A 16,547-nucleotide genomic window follows, 5' to 3' on the forward strand; every position below is an offset into this window, starting at 1 on the left:
GTAGTAGAAATAAGAAATATATAAACTTCATGCTCATCAAATTAAAAGGTATGACGCACCCAGCAAATTGTAGGACCATTGTCAAAGCTTGGGATTCTCTCCCCCTTCTCCGCAGGATAATAAAAACCCAACTTAACAATATTCCCATGAATCTCTTGGTTTCGTGCCTTTTGAATGTGTATGTCAATTAATATAATATGAAGAAAAATTCAAGTTACCCCATACTTTCTAGAGAAAGAGAACAGTTTTACCAAAACATCAGGTATAAATTTTAAATCAAAAATCAAAACAATCAAGCAATCAACAGCCAAGAGTACCAAAAAAAAAAAACAATCAACAAAGGGAAGAGAATAAGATCATTATAGCGAAACGATCAACAAGTCTTTCCATTAGCTTTTGCGCAGATTTCAAAGTGGTAGGCTCGTCAATGTTCAACGTCTTTAAAAGAGAAAAGTAATCTGGCATAGGATGTAGAAGAGTTTGTATTTTTTTTAAACTTAATTTGAAGAGTTGTGGGGTGTGTGGGATGTGTGTATAGATGTATTAGAGTTAAGTATTAAGTTGGATGACCTTTTTTGTCTTTTTACACAATAATAAAACTTACAGCTTAATGATTTAAATATTGGAGTGAACTAAGAGAAGTGTGGGGTTTAAATAGAAAAAATCTAAAAAAAATACATGTTAATATTATCTCCAACTGTAATAAGTTCGGTAACACATTCGTCAAATGAGCATTCTATCACACAGATAATAGGCATAATTGATTTTTCCGACTTTTTAGTAACCAACCATTAAAAAAAAAAGGGAAGAGACCCGGGCCGTTGGCTTGCCCAAGCTCTCGAATTTGCTCGTAAACCATGAAATGACTGTACCCAGACGAAGCCAACTTAACCACCTCAAGTACTTGACATCTACTGCTCAAAGTTGCTTTGACGCCTCCTTCAAGAACACAAGACTCACAGAGGCCTCTCAGTTTTATTCTTCTCTGATTCAACAATGTCTACACACAAGGTCGTTACTAGACGTGGGAATTGTTCAAACCCATATGATCAAATCCGGTTATATACACCTCCATATAGGCAATAAGCTTATTGATGCCAGTTTAAAGTGTGGTAGCATTAGCTATGCCCGCAAACTGTTTGATGAGTTGCCTAACAGGCATATAGTCATGTGGAATTCAATGATCTCTTCTTATATTAGCCATAAAAAGAGCAAGGAAGGAATTGGGTTGTATGAGAGGATGGTCTTAGATGGAGTGTACCCCGATGAATACACATTTTCGTGTGTTTTCAAGGCTTTTTCTAACCTGGGACTTATAAATGAAGGGCGGAGAGCTCATGGGTTGTCAGTGGTTTTGGGTCTAGAGGTTTCAAATGTGTTTGTTGGTACTGCCCTTGTTGATATGTATGCTAAGTTTGGTAGAATGAAGGATGCCTGGCTGGTGTCAAACCGTGTTGTGGACAAGGATGTTGTTTTGTTTACGGCGTTAATTGTTGGTTACTCTCAGCAAGGTGATGATGATGAAGCTCTAGAGGTTTTTGGGAACATGATCAACCAAGGAATTAAGGCTAATGAGTATACTTTGGCTAGTATCTTGATCACTTGTGGGAATTTAGAGGATTTAACTAATGGTAAATTGGTCCATGGTCTTGTTTTCAAGTCTGGTTATGAACCCGCTGTGGCTTCACAAACTTCACTCCTAACTATGTATGCTAGGTGTGGGTTGATTGATGACTCTCTAGTGATTTTCAAAAGATTTCCAAATCCAAACCACGTAACTTGGACATCTCTTATTGTGGGACTTGTACGAAACGGCAGAGAAGAATTAGCTTTGACAAAGTTCAGAAAAATGATCCACAAGTCAATAGTTCCGAATTCTTTCACATTGTCTAGTGTTCTCCAGGCATGCTCAAGCCTTGCTATGATTGATGAAGGAAAACAAATCCATGCCATGGTGACAAAATTTGGATTGGATAGAGATGTATATGCCGGTGCTGCTCTCGTGAACTTGTATGGGAAATGCGGAAGTACAGAGATGGCAAGGTCTGTTTTTGATGCCTTAATTGACATTGATGTGGTATCCATGAACTCCATGATATATAGTTATGCCCAGAATGGATTTGGGCATGAAGCACTTCAACATTTTAATAGTATGAAAGAATTGGGACTTGAACCAAATGAAGTAACAATTTTGAGTGTTCTGTTGGCATGCAACAATTCGGGATTAGTTCACCAAGGATGCCAAATCTTTGCTACTATTATGAATAATCAAACTATCGAGTTGACAAGAGATCACTATGCTTGCATGGTTGATTTGCTGGGCCGTTCTGGGAGACTTGAAGAGGCCGAAGCGCTAGTAAAACAAGTCAGAAATCCGGATGTAGTCTTATGGAGGACACTGCTAAGTGCATGTAAGCTTCATGGAGAGGTAGAGATGGCAGAAAGAGCTGTAAATAAAGTGCTTGAACTTGCTCCAGGTGACGAGGGGTCTCATATCCTGTTGACAAACGTTTATGCTTCAACTGGTAATTGGAGTCAAGTTATTGGGATAAAAAGCACAATGAGGGATTTAAAGTTCAAGAAGAATCCTGCAATGAGTTGGGTTGATGTGGATAGGGAGGTCCACACTTTCATGGCTGGAGATTTGTCCCATCCAAGATCTAGAGAGATAAATGAAACTATAGAAAAATTGATTGAGAAGGTAAAACTATTGGGTTATGTTCCTGATACAAGATTTGTGTTGCAGGATATGGATGAGGAGCTAAAGAAGAGGTCTTTGTACTATCACAGCGAGAAGCTAGCCATTTCGTTTGCTCTGTTGATGAGTAGTAATAAAAATACCATTATCAGGATATTTAAGAACCTTAGAGTTTGTGGGGACTGTCATTCCTGGATAAAATTTGTAACCAAAGTTAGTGGCAGAGAAATAATTGCTCGGGATGCCAAGAGATTCCATCATTTTAAGGATGGACTTTGTTCCTGTGGAGACTATTGGTGAATACAATTCAGATTGGCAACAAAGTCAGTTTTACTGTTAGATTGGCAAGGCTATTGATCTCGTCTGCTGATTGATTCACCAACTGTTTGTTTGGCTTTAATTAATCACATTAAGCTCCCCAATGATTGATCTTCATGGATGCACACTCTCAGTATTCGACACATTCAAGGGTCTTGGAAATGAAGGTACTTAATTAAATTACAAAAGGATCTGTGTTTTCAAGATGAAATAGCAAAATTAATATGAAAAGTTTGCTATACTCAGTTTTTGTCAAGGACATTCACACCAAATATGGATTATTGATGACAAAATCCTAAGTTCCATATGTCCTTGTTTTTGGTCCTTTGCACATTTAAGTTTTTAACCAATTCTACTTTGCATTCTGCAGATATGCCTATAACCTGGATTGCTTGGTTGATTGAACTTTTCTAATTTATAATTGATTCTTTTTATATTTTATTAATAATTCAACAGCTGCATTGCAAGCTACAGATCAATTATTTTGTCCATGCGGTTGTGTTCACTATTAATGACTGGTGAGGACTGAAGTAGAAATCTGTTGAATGCAGAGATGAGTCCATTCTAATTTGATAATACAAAGAGTTTTGGAGAATAATTATAGGTTGAAAACACCAAATGTCATTAAATTGTCAAATTAAAGAAACCCATTGATAATCTAGTAGGGTACATGAGAGAGCTTCACTACAAGAAAATTTTCTTCTGTTCAGTTTGTTTCCTGCTATGCTTCCTTCATTGTAATACGTCGGATGCGTAAATGAGTGATGCTTTGTACACTTAGAGATCTTGAGATATGAATTCAAGGGGTCTTCAATACATGAGCACCCAAATAAGTTCTCTGTAGTTGGGTTTTGACATTTGTTTTTCCACACTCAGATAGCCAAATGATATGAACAGCTACGATGGCAACAAAATTGTGTCCACTTGTGCACTCACTTGAACCGAAGAGCTTCTTTTGGCCTCCCTAAGAGAGATAACACTGTGGCTGAGATATGCCTTGAGGAGAGTCCTGCTTCTTCAAGTTGATCCTGGGGTGCTCCATGATCAATGTATCTATCAGGAAGTACCATTGCTCTCAACTGCAAAGAAAACTCCCGATCTTTTGGCATTAGCAAAGAGAGAAAACGATTAAAAAGAACAAAAATCAGTAATTTTATAAAAAGTACTAGGAAATATAGTACCTTGAGTGGTCCATCTAGAATACCACTTAAACTTAGGAAGTGGGATACATGAGACCCAAAACCTCCAATTGAACCTTCTTCAACTGTAATAAGGATTTCATGCTCCTTGGCCAATTGCTTGATTAGATCTGTATCCAGAGGTTTGCAAAATCTTGCATCGGCTACTGTCACCGATATGTCCCTGGTTTTCAGCATGCTTGCAGCTTCGACACATTGTTGAACTATAGAACCATACCCCAAAATTGCAACTCTGCTGCCTTCCATCAGTATTCTTCCTTTACCAATCTATTCAATAGTTGAAGAATTTCAGCTATCTGTTCCATATCCTCACTTAATAAATTTGAGTTTCAGTACATTTATACTAACCTCAAGTGGGGTTCCTTTGTTATTAGCAGGAAGAAGTGATCCAATACCATTGCCTCTTGGAAACCTGAAGCAGCTAGGTCTATCATCTATGGCTGCTGCTGTGGCGACCATGTGCATTAGTTCAGCTTCATCAGATGGAGCCATAACCACCATGTTGGGCAAGCAAGCCATGTACGTGATATCAAATGCTCCGCAGTGGGTGGGCCCATCTGCACCAACCAAGCCAGCTCGATCCATTGCAAAGCGGACAGGTAGTTTTTGAAGATCTACATCATGAACCACCTGTATACCCATTACAAGTCATCAAGCACTGATTTTATAGAAAAAACTAACTTTGAAAAACAAACCACAATCACCTATCCTCTTTTATCTGCTCACCTGATCATATCCTCGTTGCAGGAATGATGAGTAGATAGCACAGAATGGCTTGAGACCTTCTGCAGCTAATCCAGCTGCAAATGTAACAGCATGTTGCTCAGCAATCCCCACATCGAAGCAACGATCTGGAAACCTCTTCTGGAAATAATTGAGACCAGTGCCACCACCCATTGCTGCGTGGATGGCTACAACTTTTTCATCTATTTCCGCTTCCTTTATTAAAGATTCAGCAAAGTACTGAGTATATGAAAGTGTAGAGGATTTGGTCTTAAATTGCTGGCCTGTTCTGGGGTCAAATTTAACGACACCTGAAAGTATAACGAAATAAGGGTCAGTATAAGAATTCTTAGCGAGTATGGGATCATAAAGTTCAAGTCTCACCATGCATTTTGTCAGCTGCTGCCTCGGCTGGGGGATAGCCTTTTCCTTTCTCTGTCATGATGTGGATTAAAACAGGACCTGGGGCAGGCATGGCTTTCACTCTCTGGAATATGGTAACTAAGTCTGAAACATTGTGCCCATCCACTGGACCAATATAATATAACCCAAGCTCCTCAAAGAGAGTGGACCCAGAAGCACTGATCATCCCCCTTGCATACTCATCTACTTTTGCTGCAACCTGATGCGTTTGGCCTCCAATTTGCTTCGTGATGCTCTTTGAAAAGATATTTTCAAAGTCAGATCTTGAAATAAGGCTAACAGGTCAGGATAGGAAGGAATCATTATTTGTAAGCTTAGAGGTTTACCTTTGCAGCCTCACGAAGTTTGCGAAACTGGGTGCTTGATTGGAGCTTGGTTAGAGCACCGCTGAGGGCTCCAACTGGCATTGCAGGGCCATCAAGTGTGGCGGTCGGTAAAGAGACCTGCTTATTGTCATTCAGTATAACGATCAAGTTCGAATCAAGGAATCCTGCATTGTTCATGGCTTCATATGCTTGCCCTGCAGTCATGGCTCCATCGCCAATCACTGAAATGATATTGTTATTCTTCCCAAGTAGGTCTCTTGCGACTGCCATGCCTACCAATATTTTTGGAGAGAAACACAAAGTTGGATGAAATTAGAAAAGTGATAATCTATTATGTTGGACATGTATGTTAAAATTGAGATTGAAAATAGTACCTAAACCAGCAGATATGCTTGTAGAACTATGCCCTGCACCGAAAGCATCGTAAACACTCTCATCCCTTTTAGGAAAACCTGCAAGGCCTGAAGTTTTCCTGATTGTGTGCATCTTGGATCTCCTTCCTGTAAGAATTTTATGAGGATATGCCTGCACAAGTTATTGTGAATAGATCAGTACATAGTTTAATGTCTTTCGATAAATTTATTCGAAATAAAAACAGAATTTTTCTTTTCGATTAAACTAGAAATGAATGTTTCTTGCACCTGATGACCAACATCCCATATGATCTTGTCGTCAGGGGTGTTGAACACATGATGCAGTGCCACTGCCAGCTCCACCACACCTAAGCTTGAGCTCAGATGTCCTCCTGACTGTGAAACACTGTAAACAATATCTACTCTGAGCTCTGCTGCTAGTTGTTCGAGATCCTGAACAACAACAAAAACCCACAATTATCATAACATAAAGGAGCAAAAATGACAGAAACACCAACACAAAAAAACTGCTGCGTACCTACCTCTGTGGATAGATTCTTCATGTGAGCTGGGTAATTGATTGTGTCCAGCAATGGCGTGCCTGGTTTTTCACCGGAGTAATCGATATTCCATCCTTCTTTTCCTTTTCTGATCAGCTTTCGGTCCTCCTCGCCATCTGCGTTACCAGCAGAAGCCTTTAAACACAGCTGCTACAGATGATCAAAGCAACCATTGGAACATCAATATACATAGTCTTTCGACACAACCCACATCAGAAGACAAATAAAAGTACAAAGAATATATCAGCAACCCAAAAAGGAAAGCCAAAAATGAAAGTGAGGAAAATGAGAAGCATCTGCTTTGGTTTTCAGAACATCATAATAATAACATGGAAATCATGGAGCCCATTTGCAAGAAGAGCAGCAAAACAGAGAGGAGCAAATGGACATGTAATCTACTAAACCTGTTTTCTGCAACTATGATTTAGCCTTGGATTTGGAGTGTTGAGGCATGGAGAGAGGTATGGGTTTGGTCTAACAAATAAGCCAGAGACCGCCATGGCTAAGCAAATCCAGTTTAGAGACAAATTAATGGGGAGGAGAAGAGAAGGGTGTGAGAATTTTGAAGTTTGGGACAAAAACCGAGTTTATTTATATCGTTGGTGATGCCACGAAAGAGGGAGCCTATGTGGCAAAAAAATATATAATGTGTCTAATTACTCTGCGTACATATTTAAAATATGAGAAGCTATCAATGATTATAATATCTTTTTGGGAAAATGGTCAAAATAAGAAAAAAAAACAATCCAAATTTCTTCTAAATAAGAAAATTATTCCTTTTAAGCCAAAATAATAAATAAAAAAAAACAATTTCCATTTCAATAATTAAATAGGAAGTAATCCAACCTCATGCTTTGCATTCTTGTTTTTATACAATGCATGGGTTTTGAGTAAGTACATTTTTTTAGTTATTGAACCAAATCAATTATTGCTTTGTTATGCTTGATTTAGAAATAATGTTGTTAGCAATATTATAAAAAGAAATGGTAAAAAAAAAGCTTGATTCATGCATGCCTAGTGAATATTTAGTGAAGACCCCTTTTGTTAAGGGTTTTTTTGTGTGGATTATTTAGGCGTTAGATTCAATTAATAATAATCATCATTTATTCAATTAATAATGATAATCATTTTTGAGTTAATGTTTTTATAGAAATAATTCATGAGTTTAATATTCGTGAACCTAGACTCGATTTTGATATATTTTAAAAAGAAACTACTGAGTCCAAAAACTAACGAGTTTAATCAAGCTAAACATGTGACATATATGACATTTCAGATTGTTTCGATTTCCTTCAGTTTTTTATCTTTAGAAAACGAGAACCTACATGATTAGCTTGTTAAAACCGTTTCTGGGAGGGCACATTTGAGAGTGCTTTTGGAAGGGTTAAAAATGCTTTCTGACAACCAAAAGCACTTCTCACAATGTTTGGCATAAAAGGTTAGAAGTGCTTCTAGGTCGTGGAAGCACTTCCTGAAGAAGCACTTGTTGATAAAGCATTCACAAGTGCTTTTCTAAGCAACACTCTAATTTCTTATGAAAATTTCAATATATTCATGATAAAAGCGCTTGCAAGAAGCTCTTATGAGCAAATGTGTTTTCTAGAGAAGCAAAAAATGAGCCCAAGCTGGTTTTCCAGATTTCACATATAATTTAATCCAATTAAGTAAAAAAAAAAGTAATTAAATTACATAGGTTGGTTTGCTCTGTTAGGTTTGAATTTCCAACACCCGACAAATCAACAATATTGCTTTGCTTACTTTTGTTTTCATAATTACGCCTCTTTGCATGCGCTTCTGCATCTGAAGAGGCTTTTTTAAAAAAAATTAAATTTATTTTAGAATTAAAAAAGATAATGGGTAGTTGTGTTTCATAAAAATAGGATCCATTATCTTATTTTTCTTTTAATTTTAATTTTTTTAAATTTGAAAAGGTGTGAATTTACTGTATTCTCCTCATTTAATTAATAATTTCAGTTCTCAATGTGCATTAACCAAGAGCATTTTCTGGTATTTTGAATATTTCATCATTCTCTGCCTTTTGCTTTATATATATATATATATTTTTTTTTTTTTTTTTAAGTTCAAACAAAACAAATTCATATATATTTTTTTTAACTGGCAGGGCTGCACTGCATTAATGTAACCCATATATGAACAAGTACATGCATATATATAATTATACATTTAAACCCGACAAGTAGTCTTATAAATACTATTTAATATTCTGATCTGTAAATTGTAATAACATATATAGATATTCTATACACATTGACCACTTGCTAGTTGCTAGCCCTTTCTTTTCACCCTTTTAGTATTTTGAAAGTTTCTTAATATTCTCTTGTTAAGATAGCAATTTTTTTATTTTTATTTTCCTTTTGGTCAAAGAAATACCAATTCACTGAACTAAATTACATGCATATATGATATGATTGGCCTCCTGTTATATACAGGAAAGTGATAAGAAGCTCAAGGATTAGATGCTCTTCTTCAAAAGACCAATAAGGGAAAGAATCTTGAAGTATTTAACAGTACAAATATAGCTGGGGAAATATTAAAGAAAATTTAATTGGGCATCAACTTTCATTCAAAAAACATTAAAATAAAAATAGAGCAAAAGTGAAGTGAGGTTAATAATGAGATGATATATCTCTCTACAATTACTATAAATAAATAAATAAAAAATTGTGTTCGAACAGTTTCTAGTCCAGTAAAAAAGAAGGTCCTGATTTGTAGATCAGTAGTCCTAGAGCATCTCTAACCGATATGTCAAAAGTGCTACATAAACATTTAACGGCTAGAAATAATATCTCACATCACTCCAACCGAATTGTCAAAGCTGATGTGGAATGAATGCTAGAGGTTCAACCGTTACTTTTGACATCCCAAAAGCAAGATGTGAAATGAATATTTTTATTATTTTTTAAAGACAACTGGCTGTTACTTTCATTTATTATTTTCCTTTTTTATTTTTTTCTTCTTTATCTTAAATGATGACCGTTACAATAATTATTTATTTCACATATAGGATGGAGTGTAAAACTGTGTAAATGTCAAATTGTCACATCAGCCATTAAATTTAAATTTGATGTTTGGTATTTGACATATCCCTTGGAGATGCTCTTAAGTTCAAACATACTTGGCACCTTAGTAGTGTGTGTACGTGTGAGAAACTCCCTCTCTCCATTGTAGCTATCGCTTGTATTAAAAATATATTAAAAAATCTTGAGTAAAGGGATATTTTCCTTTATAACTTCTCCTACCTTGTACGTTCTACTTTTTATTTTGCAATGTTATGCAATAATCAAAAGAGTTTATTTTTTAGGTCGCCTTCAATGATCATTCTTGCAAAAAATAATCAAATTGAAATTTGTTAACACTAAAGTGTGATGATTCAGTGTTTAATAAAAACATTAAGTTTTCTTATTTGTTATACCAATCAAATGACTAAATGGCTCTCGATTTGTTTTTATTTTATTTTTCAACAGATATAATAGACAATTTTGATCATTAAACCGCATCTAGCTAGAAAAACTTTTGTAGGACTCCCCTTGCCATATCAGTGCTCTATCACAGAAGAGCCAATTTAAAATACATGTACTTAAAAAATGCTCATTACATTGTTCAACTGAATTGTCCTACCACTATTACTAGGTAGACCAAAGTTGATGTATTTAAATCAGTGTATAGTCTTATTCATATTAATGATACATTAAATACGAATCTACTTGCTCTCGTTCTCTCTCTTGTTTGAGGAGTTCATCATTGACCACAACTCTTAATAGATGATCAATCCTAAGGTTGGGAAGGAATTGACAATTGAGAAGAAAATGGCTAACCCCTGTCATATCATCCAAAGTACAACTATTAAACCTATTAATAGGAAAAGAAATATACTTTTATGATGCTAAAGTTTTCAAATTAGGTACGTCAAATTTGAGGGTTTGTATGAATCATAAGTTTGGAAATGAGTATGAAACTACATTATTATGTTTGGTAAATCTATTCTTCTTATGGCATGTTACTAATCCGTAATTGGATTATGAGGAATTGAATTGATGAGGAGTTGGATTGAGGAAAATTAGATTCCAGATTCTTAATGAAGTTGTTTACTAAACCATATGGATTGAGGGGAGTTAGATTCCGAATTCCTATTGAAGTTGTTTACTAAACTATATGGAATTGGGGTATGAGTGGTATTAATTACTAAAATGTCCTCATTTTTGGGTTAAAGTAGATGGCATATTTGGAATTTTGAAAATTGTGTGAGGATATAATGGGTAAAAAAGATGAATTCTTAATGGGTGAATTCTCCAGGAATTAGAATACCATCTCCCATTCCGTAATTGAATTTCTCCAAAATTAGGAATTCAATTCATAATTTTGTGTGAGCCCCGCTTACTTTTTAATTCATTGATGTGAAGTAAACAAAGGAATTCTCCATAAGCGGAATTCAATTCCTTGTGAGAATTCAAATTCATGATTAGTAAATACACCATTAATGTAATACCTGACTTATGGGTATGGACTTTTCATGTATGGGGAAATTTTTATTTCATACCCTTGCTCGTTTGGTTCGCGCTTTAAACTTCTTGAGAATGAACTTCTCATGTATAATCCCATGAGATGGGAATGAAGGATGTTATGTTTGGAAACATTGGGAAATGATAATTAGGAAAGACCATTTTATCACATTTTCATGTTCCATTTATGCAGTATTAGGAATGAAAATTTTTCAATTTTCCAATAATATTTTTAACTTTTTTTTATTAAAAAGAAAGAAATATGAAGAGTTTTTCAAGGGTAAAATATAGTATTTTAAAAATAGAATAGGGATAAGTTAGTCTTAAAAATTTGCTTTAAATGCTTTCCCAAGTGAGGAGAAAATTTTCCCAGGCTCATCCAAGGGTATGAAACTCCCCTTATATGGAAAGTCCATATACCCATAAGTCCATAATTGCATTCTCAATAGTGCACTTACCAAACATAGAATGCAATTTCAAACTTATTCACAAACTCCTAAACCTTGAATCAAATGGGCCTTTCTTGGGAATCTTTTTCCCCCTCACCTGAGAAAGCATTTAATTCAATTTTTTTGAACTAACTTATCTTTATTCTAAGTTTCAAATACCAATTTCTATTAATAACTTTAAATAAAGAATAATAAAGGGTATTTTGCAAAACTGAATAATTTTTTTATTCCTAATACTACTACACAAATCAAACATGAAAATGAGAGAAAATATTATTTTAGGCCGAATGTATTTTGAACTGTCGTTTAACTTAATTGTAATAATCTAACCTTAACACAAAGATTAATATTTTTTGTGTGTATTAAAAGAATAATCATGGGGAATATTTATTTTTCTTCTATCATAGGTTAGTGGGCTCCCAATAAAATAATAATACATGTTGAAATAGCCTTATTAACCCATCGATTTGTCTGAATAATAAGAGCATCAACAAGCCGGTGTTTATGCCCAGATGCCAACACGTATGACTTGTCTCCTTCTGCATCCACCCTTGGATTAATTTGGATCCATAATTTCTACCTCTCCTAAGAAAACCCACTCAAATTTTAATATTCTTCGTCATCGACTTATACGGCAATATAATATTTTAAATTCATAATTTAGGGGATGGAAATATATAGGTTTGCATTTACATATTCCACTGCAAAATGCAAATATTTTTCATGGAATTTTATATTTAGTTGATTTCATATATATCTTTGAACAATATAGAACAAATGTGATTACTTCCTAATGCAAATATAGAGCTATGGTTAAATTTTCAAATAAAAAATAAATAAAACGATAGTCTATATTTTAAAATATCTATATATATAAGGCAAAAGGCAGAGAATAGTAGAACATTCAAAATATTGGAAAATACCCTTGGTTAATGCAAATATTAAGAATTGAAATTATAATTAAATGAGGATAATATGATAAATTCACACTTTTTCATATATAAAAAATTAAAATTAAAAGAAAAATCAAATAATGAATCCTATTTTTATGGAACACAACTACCCATTATCTTTTTTAATTCTAAAATATATTTATTTATTTTTTTAAAAAGCCTCTCACAAAAGCTAGTAAATAATTAAAGATAAAAAGGAAATAAGAGTCTATGTCCAACAAAAATATCTTTTATTAAAAGAAAAGAATGAATACAAAAAATAAAAAGCCTATTGCTACGTGCATGAACGCTGATTGAGAAGTTAGTATATATTTAGAGAGTAGAACAAATTATTTACCAATCATGTTTGTAACTTGGGCCATTTACTTGTGGTCATCCAAGGAAACAAAAAAGAACTAAAACGTGAGCTTTGAGTATCCGTAATGGGTTCTCTAAAATAGGAAGATCTCTATAAGAGCTCCTAAATTTGAAGAGAGATAAAAGACTCCTAAAGACTTCCTAAAATAACTTTTGCGTGTGTTTTAACAAAATTTTAACTAAAATATAAATAGCACATGACAAGGATAGATACTTTGAATTTCGTTGTTGATATGTCGTTTTATGGTATTTAATGTCGGTGCTTCATTATGCTTTGCTTTGGAACTATTCAAATTTGGTGCTTATGACATGATGTAAACGTCGATATTATTATTAGCTCCTCCTCCTCCTACGATTATGTCGCATCTCCTAACTCTTCTACTGGTTTCAGATACTTTATTATCTAACAGCACGAAACAACCTACAATCAATGGAGAAAGAAAGTGTTGGATGAGGAGGTCTGTCCACATCACTTGTACGATCACTTTCATAAGGCCCTATGGTGGTCTCACCCCCAATAATATGCAGGAAGTCTATTTTTGTGAGAATGGTTGTACACGTGATACATGATCAGACCGCCTCACTTAAGACTTTCTTGATGCATTGCTCGGATATGATGTTATATTTCCATGCTAGCATACATTCACCAATCACCATCTTAGTTTGAAAAATGTAGATTTGATTGATTTGGCCGCCTCTATGCTTAGACAGTTGGCCTAACCAATGGTTCATGAGCATTTTGTGATGCGTGATACAAGAGACGGATCAAGAGAATGGAACAACAAGAATACAACCAAATGGAATCTGAGAAAAAAGGTGCGTACAAGGCTTTAATTTTTCAAGAGACAGCTTCATCAGCTTACAGCCAAATTTAACATAATTTATTCATAACTGAAATATGAAAAGACCAAAGTAAATATATTCGAAACTAATTAATATAAAAGAAAAGTGAACGATGAATTCCCATTAGACTTTACAAAAAAAATCTAAGAAAGTTGGCAGTGGTGCAATTTTTGAAAGAATCGAAGTTATTGTTGGGCATATTTGGATATTTTATAAAAGGAACTTTAGAAAAAGTTAAACGTCATTCAATTGCAAGCTTTCAAAAAAACTTTAGCAAAGACTCATTTTGTCTTTATTAATGCAAGAAATTTAAACTTGGAACCTCTGCGGTATACGAGATTTTAGAAACATATTTTCTTCGTGCAACCGGTAGTAAGTGTTCTATAAGCCTTATATCTTGAGCGGTCATGTAGTTTTTCATGTGGTATAACTCTGACATCTATGTAAGCAAAAAATTGACCCACCAAATGTCACATCAAAAAAAGGACGGATAAACTAATGGTGTACCAATTTGTAATTTTAGGGTGGTTAAAAGAAAAATTAAATGATAAGAGACCACAAACTGCAAGGGATCTTGGTCATTTAACCTCTACATGTTGGAAATCAGATGAAAGATGTGAACCGAGGAGAAGGAATGACACATGTAACGGATTTTAATTTTAGTTTGTTCTATTCTCATTGTTTTCTCCTCACCTTTCCTCTCAAAAAAAAAAACAACAACAACAAAAATCTTTATTTTAATTCTAAAACAAATTCATAATTACGAACTGTCAAGATGAGAAAGAGAGCAGCTGTGCCGAAATGCACAAGCAACTAGAGCCATCATTTTCAAACTGTAATTGGATAACGTTGTCTCAAATGTGACATATTTTAATGTTTGAATTTTATTAGGGTTTTGTGAGGTTGGCATGGGATTGGGTTTGGAAGGAATCTTTGAGTTCGTGGAAACGAGATGCACGAGACATAGGAGACAAAACTGGGTTTGTTGAACTCAAGCTTACAGATACAAACACAAGACTTCGGACTCAATTTCTCAACAGTCAAAACCTAATGACGTACAGAGGAATCTCTCACCTCAAAAAGAACACACAGGATTAAACTTTCCCATTTTTGCCATGCATCTCACATGTCACGGATGGATGCATATTGCCACATGTCATAATTTCATCCATTCATTTGACCAGGTTTATGATGGATACATATTGCCATATGCCATTATTTGTCTTTTGGTTTTTTGTTATTATTATTATTATTTTGTAACTATGAATTTCATGTTCTGATCAATGGGTATTTTCGGCAGTCCATTTCTAAATAGTTTGACAATGGGCCTGTCTATATATATATATATTTCTTCATGTAGTTCGAATTTGGAACTCATTTTTATCCTATTTTGAATGCTAAGTTGGAGCCGAATCACCCCCTCTTTACTTTGCTGAACATGTGCAGAGTCTATTGGAAGAGTTCCTAGGACTGCAGAATCTTTCATGTTTTCAGGGAGGTTAACTTTGCTGCTGACTCTGGCAAAGATAGGGCATGCAATGGAAATGGGTATTCACTGCTTTGTTTTGCCTCCTAGTGGTATTACCAGTGTTCTCCAAGAAGACAGGGATGGCCTTTTAAGGTCTAGACTGATTTATGTTTAGTTGTTGTCTGGGCTTAGCCCTCTTTGTTACAAAAAAAGAAAAGAAAAAAGAAAGGCCCATTCTGCTTCCTCCATTTAAAGTCCATGCTTCTGTTAGCTGTATATTTGATGTCCCAAAGGACACTGGAGCTTGACATTGCAAGAGGAAATGAGTGTTTCAAGTGTGAATGGTTTTACTTTTATATTTAGTCTGCTCTGCTAGATAAATTCTACAACTTGCTAAGTTTAATTTCGCGTAAAATATATGCCGATATCTCGTCAGGTGAGAGCTCAACTATTACAGGAACCTAAGCTACCTGGTAGTACCTTTTGTATTGTGTCCAAACAGAATAATTCAAAATGAAAAGCACCAATGGGTTTGAGACTTATTTACAAGCTGGTCTGAGTTCAATGGCCTGCAATCTTTGGTGTTTGCTTCTATAACCACCAATGCCAGATCCAAATCGGCTTAAAACAAGTCCTGACGTTTACTCTTTGGTTGGTTTGTTTTTGGTTTTTTGTATTTTTGACATTACCTTCTTGGGTCTAGTTTCATTATGGTTCTTGTCCTCTTGGGTATTGCTCGACTGGGATCAACGTATTGCTCAACTAAGGTCAACATATAAGTTTGATGGCCTGGATAACAAGGGTAACAGGGTCTGGGTCCTTGCAGGGTTTCTGATTTGGCATTAGTGATGCTTTACACTCCATAGGTTCTCCACAATTGGAGACGGCTACTCCTACTAGCACAGATAGAAGAACTGGTCATGGTACCCCAGTCAAGCCATGAAATTGGGAAATTTCTGATCTTGAGGATTGGGTTCAAGATAAATGTGTCTCGACTCATGACTAGCTAATTGGTTGAGTCAACGTTAAGTTATCTGCACGATTAATTGAATTGATTCATTTAGGTTCCCTAGTACTTGACACAAACTTGAAAGGGTACACATGACCTAAACACGACATGGTACGACCCGGCTCGACTGTCACCCCTAAAAGTGGCCTGGAAAAAGAGTAGGAGATGGCTGGATTCTCTTCTTTCCTTCATCAAATAATTAATGAAAGGAATGAATGGAAAACTGAGTATGTTTTAGATTGGCTTGTAGGCCATCTTCCAATAGACTATGTCAAGATAATGCAATAATCATTATAAATCACGCTCCCATTTGGTCAAGTCATCAAAAAATGTAACAAGAACTGCAAC

The 16,547-nt window shown here is 35.1% G+C and overlaps 2 protein-coding genes across 4 annotated transcripts; one reads left to right on the plus strand and one right to left on the minus strand.

Annotated features, from left to right (window-relative positions):
- The first annotated feature begins 748 nt into the window (after window positions 1-748).
- LOC103335949 (Tetratricopeptide repeat (TPR)-like superfamily protein) lies at window positions 749-3,037 on the plus strand. The gene has a single exon (XM_089042129.1). The coding sequence runs from the start codon at window positions 863-865 to the stop codon at window positions 2,996-2,998; it is 2,136 nt and encodes a 711-aa protein (XP_088898255.1). The 5' UTR covers window positions 749-862; the 3' UTR covers window positions 2,999-3,037.
- A 577-nt stretch (window positions 3,038-3,614) lies between these two features.
- Window positions 3,615-7,175, minus strand: LOC103335117 (1-deoxy-D-xylulose-5-phosphate synthase 2, chloroplastic). 3 transcript variants are annotated; one of them, XM_008238123.3, is made up of 10 exons: window positions 7,005-7,175; window positions 6,583-6,750; window positions 6,329-6,493; window positions 6,062-6,212; window positions 5,688-5,959; window positions 5,323-5,596; window positions 4,942-5,249; window positions 4,564-4,845; window positions 4,198-4,482; window positions 3,615-4,095 (listed from the first exon to the last, which is right to left on the minus strand). In XM_008238123.3, the coding sequence occupies exons 1-10, from the start codon at window positions 7,098-7,100 to the stop codon at window positions 3,949-3,951; spliced, it is 2,148 nt and encodes a 715-aa protein (XP_008236345.2). In that variant the 5' UTR covers window positions 7,101-7,175; the 3' UTR covers window positions 3,615-3,948. The 3 variants fall into 3 exon arrangements, with proteins under 3 accessions (XP_008236345.2, XP_008236351.2, XP_016652829.2); XM_008238129.3 differs by having other exon boundaries at window positions 6,583-6,747; window positions 7,005-7,174; XM_016797343.2 differs by having other exon boundaries at window positions 6,583-6,716; window positions 7,005-7,140.
- Between the last annotated feature and the right edge of the window lie 9,372 nt (window positions 7,176-16,547).

This window comes from Prunus mume, linkage group LG1 (assembly GCF_029339155.1).
Source record: "Prunus mume cultivar Tortuosa linkage group LG1, ASM2933915v1, whole genome shotgun sequence".
Classification (NCBI taxonomy): domain Eukaryota; kingdom Viridiplantae; phylum Streptophyta; class Magnoliopsida; order Rosales; family Rosaceae; genus Prunus; species Prunus mume.